We start from the raw sequence: 17,631 nt of genomic DNA on the forward strand, positions 1-17,631 counted from the left end.
TGTCTGCTGATGGTCTCCAGCACGGAGCAGAGCCGAGCACGGAGCTGCACTGCACCGCCCCCCAGCGCCTCTACACGGCGCCACTTCCGCCTCTCACCCCCGGCAGTCTGATGGGATGCTGGCGGAATGTTTGAGGCGGGATCTTCAGGGAGACCCAGGTGTTGGGACAACGTCCACGGGCCGCGAGTCCTTATCGCTACAGTATTATAACACATCAGCATTAATCGGAGCTGAGCCATTTTGAACGCAGGGGCATACTGTGCAGCTCTCTCTCTCTCTCCTCGCTGCTGCTGTGTGAAGAAGAAAGCCCACACGGAAGTTGTTGTTGGAGGGCAGCTGCTGTTTTCCAGAAGTTCACAATGAAGAGCAGCGTTTTCTTGCTGCTGCTCGCGGCTCTCACCTGCGGGCTCGCGCTTGGGCAAGAAAATGAAATGGAGGAGCTGCAGGTGGAGACCCTGGTGAGTGAGACACATGTGTTAGCTACACAGTCACGCTGCACTAATACAGCACAATAACACACACAGTGACTGTCAGATACATGCAACAGTGTTAACAGTGAACTGTTCTGACCCAAAGGTGAAGCCCGAAACTTGCTCTGTACTTTCCATGATGGGAGACACGCTGCAGATACATTACACGGTACGACACACACACACACACACACACACTGATTAAAAAAAAACAACCTGCCATGTGTGTGTTTTATTATAAAATGTGGAGCAAGTGGCCAAGCTGCTGACGACAGCAGTTGTTGTCTATGTGGCACTGTGTGCACGCTCCGCGGTGCTTTTATGAATAATAACACAGAGAGCTGCGGCCAGCAGCTGGCAGTCATGTCTGTTTAAACGCGGGGCAGATTGTGGTTTTATTGTCTCTTAGTGTGTTTTATTTGTCTTTATCGTGTGCTTTTATCTCGCCCCTGCTTTTACTATGGAGTGATGGGGGCGGTGCAACACGTCAGCAATAAACCAAGCCACTTCATTCATGCATGCACGAGACAGGAGGCTCGTGGGCTTCACAAACTCAGTTTTACGATATGTTTTGTTAATGTTTAGGACAGCAGGAGGTGTTGTTGGACTACTGTCCGGGTTTTTGAAATGTTGCCGGATATGTACAGCAATACAAAAGACACACAGCAAAAACATAAATAGTAAAATATGCCTTATGTTTCGATCATTGTTTATTCAGGTCTCTTATTAATTAACTCTTCATATTAAATATATAATGATAAAAACAAATGTTAACATGTACATTACGCTTCTTACAGTAAATAATGACGTTATAGTTAGTTAATAACACAACTTGATGATCGTGAAAAAAATAATTCAAAATAAAGGTCTTATTACAATATTTATAAAAAAATATTGAACAAAATAAAATAATATATTAAAAATAATAATAATAATAAAATATTTTAAAACATTTTTTTCTTTGTTTATTGTGTATTTTGTATACAAGTGTACAAAGGATTAAAATAAAGGATTTTACGGTCACTGGATTTTTTGTTATTTGATTTATTCATATTTAGACTGTTATGTTACCAGTACTTAATATTGAAAAATATTACGGTCACAGAAAATATCACAGTTTCACAACACACACCTTATTAGGTCCACTAGTATCACCTAATGTGATACAATACAACATCTCAATCCATTAATTCTGCCTTTACAATAATAATAATGTTCAGTTTTGATTGGCACAGTCAGAGAGTTAATAATTTAACCACACCTTCATTATGGGGGTTGTAGTTTGCAGTAGTTTTGAACTGGAGTGCATAATATTAAGAGGTTTTTCGGCCACCCAATGTACATACATGGTAGTGCCAGAATATTAGAAACACCTGTCAATATAATTCACTCCAGTGAACCACCACCACTGTGAGCTCAATGATAAACATAAAGTAGAATTATTACCTTTCTGACAGTGTCAACAAAACCTGAAAAGCTACAATCTTTGTAACTGTAGAATTAATGGCAGAGCTGTTGTATTACATTGTAGTGGTGTACCTAATGAAGTGGCCAGTCGTTGTGTGTGTGAATGTATATAATATATGCCTGTTGGCACCTTTTAAAGTTTAGTAATTTATACATTACATGTCATTTTGTTTCATCTGTACTAAAATATTAACAGAGAGGGTAGGCAGATTTTGTTTGTTTCGTCCTGTTTCCAGTCTTTGTGCTATGCTAAGTTAACCTTCTGCAGACTGTCACTTTAATGTACAGACATGACAGACTCTTGAAAAAATGCAGATATAACAAAACTATTCCTTAGATATGCACCATAAGTGTATTTTTTATTTATCAAAAAATCTAATACTGCATAGATTGTCCACTAAAGTAATATTTGCATGTATCTTTAAGGTAATAAAAGAATACATCGAACAACAGTCAAATCCACCTCTATAAAGCATGCACTAAATGCACAAGTGACTAAAATATGACTGCATTTCCCCCCATGTTAAATGTTTCACTGTGCAGGGTAAGCTGATGGATGGGAAGGTGATCGACTCATCACTGTCTCTGGACCCTCTTGTGGTTGAGCTGGGAAAGAGGACGGTTATAGCCGGTAAATTAACAGTATACCCTTTTGTGTTGCTCAGTCACTGACACTATGACTTGCAGACAATAGAGAGATAACTGCAGCCTGTTGTGTGCCGGTTGGGGAATGAGTTCACTTTGTTGATTGACTATCTGTGTGTGATTTGCTTATCAGGTCTGGAACAAAGCTTGGTTGGCGTGTGTGAAGGGTAAGTGAAAAGTGAAGGTCCATTTGGAAGAACAGAGTGCAGCAATAGAATTACTTTTGAATAGCTGCATGGAGTCTTGAATCAATTAAAAAACTACCACAGTAAATCGTTTTGTGATAGAATCTGAGAAAAGCTTCCACCTTAAAAGTCCTTCTTATTTCTCTTTTTTCCATTCAGGCAAAAAATCAAGGCCACTATTCCATCTCACCTGGCTTATGGAAAGAAAGGTTACCCTCCAACCATTCCAGGTACTGAAATCATGCAAAAACAGACACATGAGCATAGGGCTTGGTGATAATCAACATCACATTTTTAACCTCTTCCACTCCATCTCTCCCTACCATAGACCCATTTTGTCTTTTTACGAGGAGACAGGGGGTCTTTTGGGGGAGATTGCAGGTCGGCATTAGATCTCACATAGAAGTGATGTACAGATGTCCAGGATGTTCTGGTCATAAATCTGTAATAAATATTGTGTCATGGTGCGGCATCGATTTAAACCTTGAATAAAGTGTATAAGGGCGGAGAACAGAAATGGCATTTGTTACACAGATTTTGTGCTATATTGAACTATTTTAAACATTTAAGAAGTGATGAAAAATTGTCATAAACCCTTCTCAATATCACATCAAGACACTTCCAAGAAAAATAATGCTGTGACATTTTGGAGATTTCTGCAAGAATTGCATTTTTGGTGATTGGATGGGAAAAGTGTTTTCACTATAATAAATTGCAACTATGGGTTGGGATGACTAACGTCATCACACATTGATAACAGTGAGCTCATTCAACCCACAAAATGTTAAGCTTATTTAGGGACCACAGTATGCAGAAATATTCAAATCCATAATTTTTAGAATATGTGAAAATAAGACATTCATACTGCATACAAAAAAATGCATGTTTTTCCCCAAAAGTACAGGGTATTAGTGTATTAGCATAAAGTGGGCACAAATGTAAAGGGGAGACTTGTCGTGTGTGCAACTAGAACCTATTTTCATTCACATATTTTAGGTGGGAGGTCAAAGGATGCCTTTGAAAATAGCAATGTCAGTTTTCCCTCTCCAGAATGTAAGATACACCTAAAGTGACAAAACACTGAACATGAACTTGATCTGTCGTAGGTGATGCTGTCCTTGAGTTCGAGGTGGAGGTGGTTTCTCTGATTCAGCAGACACCTTGGCAGAAAATGGTCAACGACGTGTTCCCTCTTGTGTGTTTGGCTCTGGTGCCCACCCTGCTCGGCCTGGTGGGACTTTACCTCTACAGAAAGGCCAACGCAGAGAAGCCGAGCAAAAAGAAGGCAAAGGATAAGAAGAGCAAGAAGAAATAAGGACAAGGCACAGAACTATTTAAATAAAAAATGTAATTGTAGTTTGTGGTCTTTGCATTTTATTTAATATCAATGCATGTTTTTTGTATCTGTGTTGAAAATACAACAGGTAGTAGAGTTCACTGTGCGGGGTCAATGAGAGTGAAACTTCCCGGTACTGCCAGAAAAGCTTTTATTCAAAGCACTTTACAATTTTCCTCTCATTGGCTCATTCACACAGCGTGCAAGGAGAAATTTGGGTTCAGCGTCAGGAAACTTCCACATGGAGACAATACGAACTTGCTATTAAACCATCAACCATGGCTCTTCCTCCTCAGCCACAAGCGGCCCTATTACAGTGCGGCCACAATTACAATAAATAAATAAATCAACCCATTATTAAAGCAGGGAGATTACAGTGTAACTTCATAACGTACCATTTAAGCAACAGTTGTGATGCATCGACAGAACCACAAAATTACAAGCTGTCTTCGTCATTTAGATGTGGATTAATGACACAAAAAAATCTTTCCATTAGGCTACAGTAAACTTTTTTAACAGCTCAAGAAGAGATTGTGTTTAAGTCCAAGGACACTTAACCAGCCTGCAGAGAGCTTCACAGACGCTCAGTCTCTTTGTCAGTCTCTTTGGTTCTAAATTATTGCTTGAGCAAGATGACTCAAAAGCAATGTGAATTATCCGTTACTACAACTCCAGTCTTTTGAACCTGATGCAACAGGTGCTAAAGCATGAACCAACACTGCATCACAGTGTATTTCTTGAAGGATCTTACTTTACTGGTGTTTCTGCTTGACTTGACCTAGTCAATATAAGTGTACTATAATCTGGGCTACAGAAAATAATTCTTGTAAATATAACACACCCATAATATTTTAACCATATAATTTGAATTTTTGATTTATTTATTCTATGCCATTATTTAAACAGACTTTATCTCTCCTGTTGATTCTGTTTGTAGAGCTAAGAGATCAGTCGGTGCGCTTGTTTTAATATACGGCGCGGGTCGACGGCACTGCCTGGGTTATTCGTTTAATAGCAGAAATATATAGCTCCGCTCACTCGGGTGGCGCTTGGACAAAACCTTGCCTACCATGATATCCCTCCGCGAATAAAAGTTATCAATGATATTTTCCTGCAGTCACTTGGTGTAATATATATATTTTTAATTTAACAACATTTAAACACGTAATTTCTTTTTTTTTTTGAAAATAAGAATAAAAAAAGACACCGAACAGCTTGTAATTCGGATAAAAATATTTCGAGGGCGGAGCGGAAGGTACTACTTCTCGGGGCACAACCTCTTCCGGTCCTCTTTCCAGCTTCCCGTGCAACATGGTGAGTGTGTTTCAGCGGCGGCCGTGTGGCAAAATCAGAATAAACTGTCATTCTATTCGAAATATCACACATAATTAGGTCTTAGTGGGTGTTTTAATCACATATATAATCAACAACGTGTAGAAGACTGTTTGGATGTTATTTAATCGTATTAAAATATAAGCTTGGGCCTAATGCTAGCTGTTAGCAGGCTAGCCGTTTTGTGCATGTGTTCCTGTGAAGATGATTCTGCTCTTAATGTTCCGAGAACAACAGAAAAGCCATCTGAGATCGGTATATCTTAGTTTCTCACGATGGTGTACACGAACCGGTCCGTTAAATGAAACGGGGACGTTTTTAACTATACATATTTTTTACTCATATTACAATGGCAGCCGGTTCGAGACACCGCAGCCATTAAAGTTGGTCCACTGCCTTAAATCAGGTTTCCAAGCTACTGAAAATAATGCACAGCAGTCACTCCACCAAACATTTGATAAAACGTATAAATCATTTCAGGTCTTCATTGATGTGATGAATTTGAGTACTTAAGAGTCGGGTTTAGTCTGGTTAATATCCTTGAAATGTCTAACATAAATCGTGATGTTGGTGAACTGTCTTTTTTTGGAAGCATGTGAGGTGAACATGTACCAGAAATACTAGTCACATTTCATGTGATTTGCTCAGTTGTTAGCATTAAGGAATTTGTCCAGGGTAATTTACTGTATTATGGGGTACATGATGAGGATAACGATGCACCACTGTTTGAGATGGTAGGGACCTGTTTCCCTAAAAAAAGCTAATTTATCAAATTAAGTTAAACTTCTTAAATGTTGAATTTTGTCTTAACACAAAGAGCCATGTTAAAACTTTGCAAAACGTTTAATTTGATGTCAAGGTTTTAAATGCTTGGATTTTAAAGAAGTGTGTTTAAGTTGTATTCCTTTAATTTTTCACGCTTCTGTGAAGGGAATCAGACCAAATTAGTTTATTGGACATTTAATTTAACATGAGGACAATAAACTGTATTCACTATGTATCGCATATAAATATGTATTGTACCACAGCTGTGAGATGGTTTAAAATTCTCCCTGAAAGCTGTTTGAATTTGACTTGAAAAAGTATAAAATCCTTGTTGGTAGATGCCAAATTTTGGCACTTGACAGTTGTTGATATTTAATGCTGCCAACCCTTTGTTTTGCAACAAAGAAGTTTTGACATGAAGTTGTCAGGCTGTAATTTTTATCTTGTCTTGTCTAACTGTGGCACTTGTTTTCCAGACCAAGAAAAGGAGGAATAACGGTCGTGCCAAGAAGGGCCGTGGCCACGTGCAGCCCATCCGCTGCACCAACTGTGCCCGCTGTGTCCCCAAGGACAAGGCTATCAAGAAGTTTGTCATCAGGAACATTGTGGAGGCGGCGGCTGTGAGAGACATCACAGAGGCCAGTGTCTTTGACTGTAAGTGCTCTGTCTCATGTCATGCATCAACATAAGTTGTCGCAATATTTTGACTCTGGTGGCTCATCCTCATCCTCATCTTTGTCCTCTGCGTTCACTCTGCAGCCTATGCCCTGCCCAAGCTCTACGTGAAGCTGCACTACTGCGTCAGCTGTGCCATCCACAGTAAAGTGGTGAGGAACCGCTCCTGTGAGGCCAGGAAAGACCGCACCCCACCACCCAGATTCAGGCCCGCTGTGAGTATTATCTACTGCACTGACCTATCTGTTTAGTGACACTCTACAAAGTCATATTTCGTAGCAGATAATTTGATTTGTCATAGCAGCAAAAGCTCAGATGTAACTAATAACTTAAGTTTTGTCACCTACGTCAATAAGCAAAGTGATTTAACTGGCACACCTGAATGCAATGCAACCATTAGTGTTACACAGGTGTTTGACATGTGACATTGTACACAGTGAGAAGGGTCTATCTCAGATATTAACCTACATCTTTTTCTTTATTTTCACAGGCCAGTGCACCAAGAGCCCCTCCTAAGCCCATGTAAAGCAGAATTCGAAGATGCTGTTCACTTGATGAATAAATTCAAAGTCTTTACAAAATCTTGACTGTGTGAAGCTCATTATTCTCAACTAACTCATTAATTCTGTAGTTTTAGGAAAGACAGGCCTGTCAAGTATTTTATTTGGAATAGACTTTCTTACAGTACAAAACTTACAGTAGTTTAAGATCAAATACGCAAATGCGTAATTACAATATGATACATTTAAAAAGGCTCTGCAGTTATTTAAAGCGATATCAGACCATATACAGTATGGGTAAGTTAACAAAGATAGTAAAACTGAAGGAAAATAAATAGTGCAAGAAAACATTTGAACACAAAATACCACAAAACTAGAGTTTTCTCATCTGAAGTAGAGTCTTGAATTGGAGTAGACAGTTTATTTGGTTGTCCTTGTGTCTGAAACAGGAAGGTGGCTGGGGTGTAGGTTGAGCAAACGGCTTTGCGATCACATGCATCAGGTTTAGAAGCAAATTACTGTCTAGTGTTGCGCACACGAAGAAAATCCAACCCAAACTTTCAAATTGTGTACAGGAAAGGGATGAAATCTGTAGGATTGTGAGGTGCTTATTTGCAAAACGTTCAACTTAAATACAAATTATGCAGCGTTGTCAAGTCATAAACTACTTCTGTACAATATTTGTCACACTTGAGGTCAGGTTTATACATTTGCCGCGTTCCAAATGGCAAAGTTTTTTCCCGTTAGTATGTACTGCTACATGCAGTATGCAAATGATTGGGACATACCACTTTGTCATAATTCAACATCTTGAACTTTGACCCTCTTGCTCATATACTGTGGTGAGGATTTGTGTGCCAGAAAAGCATGCTGTGTTGTAAACTGCAAAATATGGTGGTATGCAGTAGGACCTCCTGGTATTCTTGGCATACTGCATCAGAAATGCTATGTATAGGGAAGTCTTTTCTGGCATACTAAACAGTGGTAGTATGGGTATTTGAACGCATACATGGTTTTTCTCATTAGTTCTTTGGCTCCTAGCAGTCTGCAATACCAAAGTCCTTCTGAAAGCTAATATGATGTAAAAAATAAACTTAGTTCTGGCAATTGTCACTGATTACTGGTGGTTTTAGGCATACTCTATACAAATTTCAAAGATGATTAAAATGTGTAGACCTTTTGTAACCTGTAGTACTTAGACAACATGATTCATAAGCTTGATTTTGCTTTAAATGTGAGTATTTTAACAGTTGAGAGAAAACAAATGCAGGAAAGACCTCAGGCCAAAGGCACAATTGTAAAATCTACTACACAGAAATCACACCAACAAGAGGAGAATCACACCTGGGTCTTTGTGTAAATACAAGCTGTACGCTATATCAGAATATACCCAGTGAAGTAAGATGGACTCAATTGATCAAAGCATTTTTTGTCCATGCAAACTGACACTGACAATTTCTGTGATTTGCAATGACAACTTTGGTGTCGAATCATTTTAAGTCACACTGTTGATATTTTCTTGATTAGGTTGAAGGAAACTACATCTCAAGACAACAAACCTCAGTCCCACACAACCTAACAGTCTATATTCTTGTATTAAGGCAAGATAATTTGATTATTAAATAAAACTACAACTTTGGAAGAAAAATATTAAACCACCTATGTAAGTGTATGGGTTTTCAGTACTGGTGGGAAGATTGCCACAATACATTTTTTCTTGTCTTTAACATGTCATACAACGATGTGCACCAAAGCCAATTTTCTTACCACCAATCAAAACAAATGCAACTTGTAACAATTCTAAAATCAAAAGTAAATTAGGTAAACTTTTACAATATTTATTTTGAAAGGGAAACCCAAAATGGTCTTTTCTTGTCTCCTGCAAAACGTGTTTTAAAAAAGAAAAAAAAAACATCTACAAGGTTTTACTGACAGCATGGAAAGAGAAATATTACCCCACAGCTTTTTCCTAATTCAAACTGTATGTACAAATATATTCATTTATTTTAACTAAATTTCATTTTGCAACTGTAATAGGGAAAGTGCTTAACAGTAGAAAGTAGTGGTTCTTTGGTTCAGCCATGGGGGAACCATTATTTGGTACTATACAGAACCACACTCATGGTGTTCTAAAATAAAATGAAAACCATGTACTTTTTTTATTCCTCTTCATAAAACAATATTTAAGAGCTTCTGTGAGTCTAGACCACTAAAGGTTTAAATTCAGTTTAAGTACATGACAGAACCAAAGAACCATTAACAACACTAAAAATGACCTTCAAAATCAATTTTTAGCCTTGAATGGTTCAGTGATTTCTGTTTTAGCCTGCAAAAAACCTCCAAAACACAACATATTTTGATAAGAAATAATGTTGAAATGCCAGTTATAATTAAACAGGGGCAATCATATTCAATATGTAATTGTTCTGCACTATACAAACATTAATGGGCTCAAGTCAGCTGATGTTTTTGATATTTTTCCAGCGTTTTTGGACATAAGTGTATCACTGTCTCCCCCCCGCCCCCAAGCGTATTTTCGCGACTTTTCATCATGGGAGTACATTGAGATAAATATCACCTACAAATGTTCTTTTTATCAACCCAATTTAGGTATTTTGTGCCCAATTCTGAAATTTAAACTTAACAAGTCATCCTGCTTAACAGTCTAACTTATTGTGCTTAAAGTGTATAAAGTCAAATATGAACAAGGAGTTTCTACAACAACTACCTATTGACTTAACATGTAAACAGTTAAAGACAGAATCAAGGGCTGACAGTTTTCTTTTAGCCGACACATTTCTCTTGACATACATTTCATTTCTGCACCATATTTCTAAAAACAGGATGTATTATAGGTCACAACGGTTGGTTGTGACTGAAATGTGTTCAAAGATAATTCAAATAAAATATATTTTTGGGATTTAACCAGTGAGGACGGTAGTAAACTGCCACTCCACATTGCACTCATTCATGTCATAGCAGCATGTGCCAAATGCCATGCACATTAAGTCTTTGATAAATGAGCAGAATTGGTTCTTTGCCAACATATTTTTGTTGAATAGGAGAATATAAATATTGTGCAAAGCTATAAGCCAGAGACTAAAATTATTTTGTAACTTATCTCTAACATCACCCACAATGATCTGATTCAAGATATGACGGTTGGTCAACAAGGTGTGATCAGGGTGAAGAAAGGCACAATACAATGATATAATGACACCAAAATCATTTTTAAATATAAATAGATTAGTGTTGGTTTGCAGTTTGATGCGGTTATGGAAGGGAAAATGTTAAAGACCCTAACCTCATCAGTCATCTCTAAGATTGTGGCAGTGATACTCGTACTCCTTTCCTAGTGAGAAAAAAACATTACAGAAGTTTTTCTCACATTTTTAGAGAAATGTGCAGGTCATTAATGTATTCCATAAAATAGTTTAATATAATCATAGTATTCTGGCAGGTATCAGTGCAACAAAAGCAGTCATAGAAAAGAAAAAACAAACATTTCATACACCACGCCTCACAGCATTCACACAAAGGCCTTCATTTTCCGTTTTACTTATTCAATTGACTTCCATAAGACACACAGACACACAGACACACAGACACACACACACACACACACACACAGACACCCACCCCTTTCCACCCCAACCCCGCTAAAAACAAAAAGTGCATTTCTAATTCACAGACAACCCCCCAAATACATCTATTTGACTTGGACCTGGTTTGAGTTTGGTCTGCACTTCATTTCTCATAAAAAAGAAAGGAAAATCTATTACAGTCAACCCTAAGCGAAAAAAACCAGAATGTTTTTTAGGGAATCATTTCATTGAATAAGTGCTTTTAGAACAAGGCATAACATCTTCATAAATTCCATTGTAGGTGAGCCTATAAACTTCACATTAAGATTTTATACGTTATTTCTGTTAAAGTGCACAAGAAGGGACAGTTTTCAGGTGACGGACTAAAGTCAGATTTGTCTACTTAACTACAATTTGTGCATCAGGTTTGAATCCTGAATTTTGGAGCAAGGCACATCTGCAGATGATAAAGTGCATTGGCTCTTCATCTACTTTAGAATACATTGAATTAAAAGTGCATTTTAAGTTGATTAATTGTTCAAAGTGCATTAAAAATCACAAGGACCACAATTTTAGTTTTAGAAAACACACAAATAAGCTTGCTGGTGCATGCCTCTGTGCTAGTGACCGTTTAAAATATTTATATCAGGATCAAGTCATCAGTGTTTCCTATAGCTTGTGTGCAGACCAAACCCAGCCAGGTCCTTGTCTCAGTGTAAAAATAGCTCTAGGTGAAACAGGTTGGCCATCCTTTATCCTCAGTCAAGGATGTGCTCCCCGCGGACGATGTGTGACGAAAATTCATAGCGGTCCTGGCTGCGGTGGCCACAGATGTTACACTCGAAAGGCTGGCGAAAACCGTGGCAGCCCATATGGATGGTAAACATGACATGGTCCAGGAAAAGCACGCGGCAGTGCTCACAACGAAAAGAGCGCACAGCTCGCCCCTCCCCGTCTACAACCCGAAAAGCCTCCCTAGAGGTGGAGGAGGGAACTGTAGGTGAGCTTGGAGTTGGCGCGAGGGCAGGAGGTGGGAGGGCTGAGTGGCCTCCATCCTCTCTTTCCACCTCCCTGTCTTTGGCGTGGCTGGGACTGTGCCTATCCCGACTCCTGTGGTGTGCAGCGGGAGGAGGTGCTGGGTGATGGTTGTTGGAGTGTTGAGGATGATGGCCGTTGTTACTGTGCAGGGTCGGAGTTGGATCGGTGCTGTTGCAAGGCTCGTCTGGCATGCTCTCTGTGTCTGTAGAGTCCTGGCAACCGTTGCTCGGTGAGGGTGCGTGACTGCGACCCGCAGGCAGATCTTCGTGACCCTCTGCTGCCTCCCTCCCTCCCACACCTGCAACTCCCAGCCCAGCTCCAGTCCCTGTGCAATCCAGCCTCGGGCCGAGAGCCACAGAGGTGTGGATGGAGCTATGGATTGGCCTGAGTTCTGATAAACATGAAGGGTGAGTGGTGGGAAGGTGTAGAGGCCTCAGGGTTTCTGACACCCCTCCGCCTCCATTACCTGCTACACCTGCGTATTCTCCTCCCAGACCAGTAAAGTGCGGGGTGTCGAGGTCCCCTCCGTGCATCTCACCATCTTTATCCAAACCAGTGCTGAGCTCATAAGGTGCATCTGCAAGGTTGAGGCGTATGTGCTTCTGTCCTGCAATAAAGAAACACAATCTCATGATACTGCGCTGTGGAAGGCTATGGCAGACGTCAAAATTTTATTTAAAATATGATATATGGGCAGGCAGCTTGCCCAGGTATGTGAACAACAACAAGCCAAGGTACTTTGATTCATTGTAGGTGTCATATTTAAGTTGGAGGTTATGATGATTGAGTTCTAATCGCTTTTGGCAAGTCATGAAGCCGCCAAACTTTGTCAAAGTCTGATTCACCATTTGGTTACAGCCTGCTAACTTTTGTAAAGTTAAAACTAAAAATTTACAGGTTACAGTTGCAGGACAAAAGAAAATCTTCACTTTGGAATCAATGTCAATACGCATTTGTTATGGTACTTTTGTCCATAATAAGGTTAATCACTGCTCACTTGTGAAAATTTGAATTATACTGTTAATAACCCTAAAAAATAGCACAGAAGCTCCTGATTCACTTTTTTTGTTAGAATCAAAGGAAAATGATTTAAGTTGGAAACATAAAGTTGTGAAACGCCTTGGTCATATCGCTCTCACAAAAAGGTCAGTACTAATGTTTGAGGTATTTAATTCACCCAATTAATGTGGCTTTGAGTTTCTTCAACCTGTCCACACTGAGACCAAATGCTCACCTACAAATTTTTGGGGCGTGGATCTCTTGCGTTTGGTGATGCTGTTGGTGAGCCGATCAATAAATGCCATCTTGTCTGAGGAGGGTTGCAGTAGAGAGTCTGGTATAAACTCTAGCTCTCTCATCTCCTCTCCTGCACAAAGTACAAACAAATTGTAATGTTATTTTGGGGGTTTTCGTATTACTCGGACAGCATTTATCTCAAGTATTTAAGTTGTATGTTTGTTTTCAACGTTTGGATAGAAAAAAAATTAAGTGGGGAGTTGTGTGAAATACCTTGTTATGTCGGTAGACTACATTTCTACACTAGATGCCACTACAATCCCTTTGGAAATTGATATTTATGACACCAAATTGTGATGTAAGTTACTGTCTTTCTGTTCTTTATTGCTGAGATATCATCTCCATCCATGCCATAAAAATCGTACCTTGGTTCTGTGCACTGGATGGCTGCTGTGACTCCAGACTCTGTAAGTAGCTGTGACAGCGTTCGCGGTGCTCCTCCAGGGTGCTCTGCTGTTTGTAACTACGGCCACAGTAACTGCATTTATACGGCTTCCCTACAGTTGGAGAGGACACTGGGGACAAAGAGGAAACGTAGCATTATTATCGTCACATTATTACACACTTAGATAGGAAAAATAACACTATCATCAGGCTTGATCTGTCCTACCTGCATGAGTGCGAAGGTGGCCAGTGAGCGCATCTCGTCTTCGGCAGGCGTAGCTGCAGAAGGGACATTTAAAGGGCTTTTCCCCCGAGTGCAGCTTGATGTGGCGGAGCAGGTTACCCTTTTGAGTGAAGGAGGCGCCACACTGATTACACTGGAATGGTCGCTCACCTGGGGATAGATCAAACCTGTCAACCAACTTCTTTAATTACATCTGTAGTGTCTGGCTTCATCCAAGAATGTATGGACAGACTTGAATGGCAACAATTTGTGGCATTCAGCAATTTACTCAGACAAATAACCTTTTCTAAGGTATGAACAAAATTGAAGAGTGGTCCAGACATCTCTGACTCTCTATGACGAATAAAAACACTTATTTCACCTGAAATCATAATGCCTTTATCTGAATGAATAGGAAGTTTAAATATACAAGTGATATTCACAAAAAATAACTTAGATAACTCAGAAAAACTTTCATTTTCATTTCATTTCAGGATGCTAGTAATATCTTCGCATTCTGACAGCAGGCTCCTTATACCAATCATGATTTTCCTCTGCTGCACCTAACAGTGAAGCATCACCTACTGTATCCTCTCATCTAAAATATCTTCATGACTGTTACATCCCCTTGACCCATTCATCATTTTTTTTCATTTAAACCATTCCCTCTTCATTTCCATCACAGTATGTGGACACTGCTCTGATGACAGCTGTATTATCAATAATAATCACTAAAAATAGCTTTGTTTTGGGTCCTCTAAAACAATTACTTAAACTGCTTTATTTTTTATCTTTTTGTGTGCTGATTTCTGTCATCTCAACTCTTCTAACATTGTGTTCAGTACTTGTGTCAACCAGGGAATACAATACAACCAATGTGTGCAGAAAAAGATGTGTAGGTTTCATCATAAAAACTTCAATTCCACTTAGATGCCAAAACGGTCCTGTATCCACATAACCTCTTTCACACAAAAGCAAAGTAAATTAATATCTTCTCTCAGAGATCTTATCTGAACTAAACTGTTCAGTCACCTGTATGGCTGCGTTTGTGCACCATGAGAACATTAGGCCCGATGCAAATCATTCCACAGATGTCACACTTGAGCTTTCCATTTGGCAGCCTGGTGGCTCCAGTTTGCATGGTTTCGGGATTGGTGAGCTCTCTGTAGCCTCCAACAGCATCAGATCCCTGCTCTGGACCTCCTTCCTCTACACGCTCCCCCCTTTCATCTTCAGTGCTGCGGCCTTGGTCTTCATCACTATACAGCTCCACTTTAATGGAGTTTGCTACAGAAGCAGAAGAGTAAACATAAAGTTACATACACATACAAAACTTAAATTATATAATCTGTAAAACAGCGTGTTGCCAGGCTGAAGACAAAGATGCGACAGTGTGTATTAGCTTATATGACATTGCTTTTGTAATAAAAGCAGTAATGTGCGAGTAATTATTAACTAAATTGATACTATTTCAGATATAATGCAATCTATATTACAAAAAAAGAATCATAAAACACCTAGGAACACCTTTGCACATCCTTTGAAAATATATATTATATTTTACTATGATATACAATGTTATATATTTTGAAATTAAAAAAACAAGAGAACTGTGGAATAATTAAGATTTTCAGGACTTGATTAATCATTACATAATATATGTTGTAGGATTCACATTTATTTTCTCACTGACCACTGAGGGAGCGACTAGGAGACGTCTCCTTGCTGTTTGGGGTGCTCACAGTTGGACCTCCAAGGGCCCCAGAAAACTCTCTTTCCATTGAAGAGTCTCCACTAGCTGCAACCAAAAAGAAAACAAAATAAAGATTTGTCATTTGAACAGCATGCCAAACATTGAAGGTAAGTATATCTGTGATGAAAAGAAAACAAACATCAGTTCTACCTGATATGTAAGACCGGCCATTGCAGTCATCAACATCCATACTAGTTCAAGCTGAATACTGAAAAGACAGTTATGTCAGATGTTAGGATTAGATTCAATGATTTCTCTAACACATTCATAACTAAACATCACGTCAACTGAATGTGCATGCAGTAGTTACAGGTACTGGCCCAATTTGACATCCAATTATTAAATTTTAAAAAACCCTGATGCACATCACGTTCAATTGGTAAAGCGTAAGACCTAATTAAGACCAAAATAAGAATACTCAAATGTTTTGATATCACACACTGTCAATGACAAAACCCAATGAATGCTAGCTTGAATGCCAGTTAACTACCATTAACTTGTCAATGCAGTTAAAGTAAAGCCATGTTTAACTAACCATTTCCTCCTAATTTTAACAAAAAATTCGCTTAAGATTAACTGATGTATACTAATTAATCGTACCAAAAGACAGTTAACTAGCAGCTAAGTTAGCGCCAACTCTAACCTCAGCAGCCAGCGATCAGCTGATTGACTCAGTTACAAATAGCTTAGGCAGATCCATTTAAACACCGATAAAGCAAATGTCAGGCTAATCTAACGTTAGGCTCATCTCAGACAAATGAGTCTGACGCCCAGAACAAGAAAAAAAACAAGAAAAATGGTTAGCGTTTACATAACGGTGGCGTTGAGGTAGCCTAAGTTAACGGATCGGCCTTGGTGGCTAACGTTAGCTTACTGTATGTGATGGAAATTACCGTTAGCCGAGTTAGCTAAACTCAACACAACACCGTTACAACAGTCTGTCATCCCCGACAGCTTCAAATGCATAGCAAAGTTACAGCCATGTAATATGGGCGATGACGCAAGGTAGATAACACGGACTTGTGGCATTAACTGGCTGACTGGCGCTAAAATGGACATTGAAGCCTCTGTGACGTCTTGTTTATCGCTAGCATAACAAACGTTAGCATGAACTGTCTCAGCCAGCTAGCTTCAACGGTCAATGTTTCCTAAACGGTTGCTATGGCACCCACCCCCTCCCAAATGCCACGGCTAGCCTGCTAGCGGTTAGCCTGCTAGCTTTCTCCCACTGAAGCCTTTAAGCGGATTTTTACAACACAACACAGTAAAAACAGTCAACTATGAAAGTACTTTGAAAGTTGACCGATTCTTCAAGTAGCGGTGGCAGTACCTGTCCCTGTCAGGGCCGTTTCACTGAGGTTATTCTGTATTTTCATCTGCCTGTTTATGACGGCAGCATCTCCCGGCAGCGTTTACCTCCAGTTCCAAACAATTTCCGGTTAGACCACCCGCCCCTCTTTTTATTATTTAATTTATTTCTTGCACAATTAAAAGGGACATGCCATATATCGTCACCCTGTTGACCCTGTTTTGCAGGAAACACAAAAAACTTCACCAAAGGTGTAACATATGACATTTATTGATCATTTCACTCAAAAATTGTGTAACAAAGGATGGCTATTGACATAGTAATAACACTGTATGTAAATTATGTAACTTAAGAGAAATACATGGCTTAGGCAATTTTTTAACATGCCTTTGTGATTTAAGCAAGATATGGTAACACTTTATTTTGAAGGTGTCTACATAAGAGTCACACAAGCCTGTCAGAAACATGACAAGTATCATGAGCATTAATGTTACTTCAAAGTGTCATTGATGTTCATGACACATCCCATGTCATGTTTATGACACGCTCATGTCACTCTTATGTAGACAACTTAGAGTAAAGTGTTACCAATATTAGTGTCAACAATAAAACACTGATAAACTAAACTGATAACTAAACAATCTCCCTCTAGCTCTTCTTTGCTGGGTT

At 39.2% G+C, this 17,631-nt stretch overlaps 3 protein-coding genes across 7 annotated transcripts; 2 read left to right on the forward strand and 1 right to left on the reverse strand.

The window, feature by feature from the left end:
* Positions 1 to 46: 46 nt before the first annotated feature.
* On the forward strand, positions 47 to 4,116 carry fkbp11 (FKBP prolyl isomerase 11). The gene is made up of 6 exons (XM_059329555.1): positions 47 to 458; positions 577 to 639; positions 2,481 to 2,568; positions 2,716 to 2,749; positions 2,927 to 2,997; positions 3,874 to 4,116. Exons 1-6 carry the CDS (start codon positions 360 to 362, stop codon positions 4,080 to 4,082), a joined length of 564 nt encoding a protein of 187 aa, XP_059185538.1. The 5' UTR covers positions 47 to 359; the 3' UTR covers positions 4,083 to 4,116.
* A 1,230-nt stretch (positions 4,117 to 5,346) lies between these two features.
* On the forward strand, positions 5,347 to 7,462 carry LOC131968402 (small ribosomal subunit protein eS26). Of its 2 annotated transcripts, none has more exons than XM_059329254.1 (4): positions 5,347 to 5,417; positions 6,677 to 6,854; positions 6,960 to 7,090; positions 7,366 to 7,462. In XM_059329254.1, the coding sequence occupies exons 1-4, from the start codon at positions 5,415 to 5,417 to the stop codon at positions 7,399 to 7,401; spliced, it is 348 nt and encodes a 115-aa protein (XP_059185237.1). In that variant the 5' UTR covers positions 5,347 to 5,414; the 3' UTR covers positions 7,402 to 7,462. The 2 variants fall into 2 exon arrangements, with proteins under 2 accessions (XP_059185237.1, XP_059185236.1); XM_059329253.1 differs by lacking the exon at positions 5,347 to 5,417 and adding an exon at positions 5,625 to 5,690.
* A 3,329-nt stretch (positions 7,463 to 10,791) lies between these two features.
* On the reverse strand, positions 10,792 to 17,088 carry LOC131968400 (zinc finger protein Eos-like). Of its 4 annotated transcripts, none has more exons than XM_059329251.1 (8): positions 16,984 to 17,088; positions 15,804 to 15,861; positions 15,594 to 15,698; positions 14,933 to 15,187; positions 13,904 to 14,071; positions 13,659 to 13,808; positions 13,232 to 13,363; positions 10,792 to 12,604 (listed from the first exon to the last, which is right to left on the reverse strand). In XM_059329251.1, the coding sequence occupies exons 2-8, from the start codon at positions 15,841 to 15,843 to the stop codon at positions 11,718 to 11,720; spliced, it is 1,737 nt and encodes a 578-aa protein (XP_059185234.1). In that variant the 5' UTR covers positions 15,844 to 15,861; positions 16,984 to 17,088; the 3' UTR covers positions 10,792 to 11,717. The 4 variants fall into 4 exon arrangements, with proteins under 4 accessions (XP_059185234.1, XP_059185235.1, XP_059185233.1 ...); XM_059329252.1 differs by lacking the exon at positions 16,984 to 17,088 and adding an exon at positions 16,528 to 16,779; XM_059329250.1 differs by lacking the exon at positions 16,984 to 17,088 and adding an exon at positions 16,547 to 16,778.
* Positions 17,089 to 17,631: the final 543 nt, after the last annotated feature.

This window comes from Centropristis striata, chromosome 3 (assembly GCF_030273125.1).
Source record: "Centropristis striata isolate RG_2023a ecotype Rhode Island chromosome 3, C.striata_1.0, whole genome shotgun sequence".
Taxonomy (NCBI): domain Eukaryota; kingdom Metazoa; phylum Chordata; class Actinopteri; order Perciformes; family Serranidae; genus Centropristis; species Centropristis striata.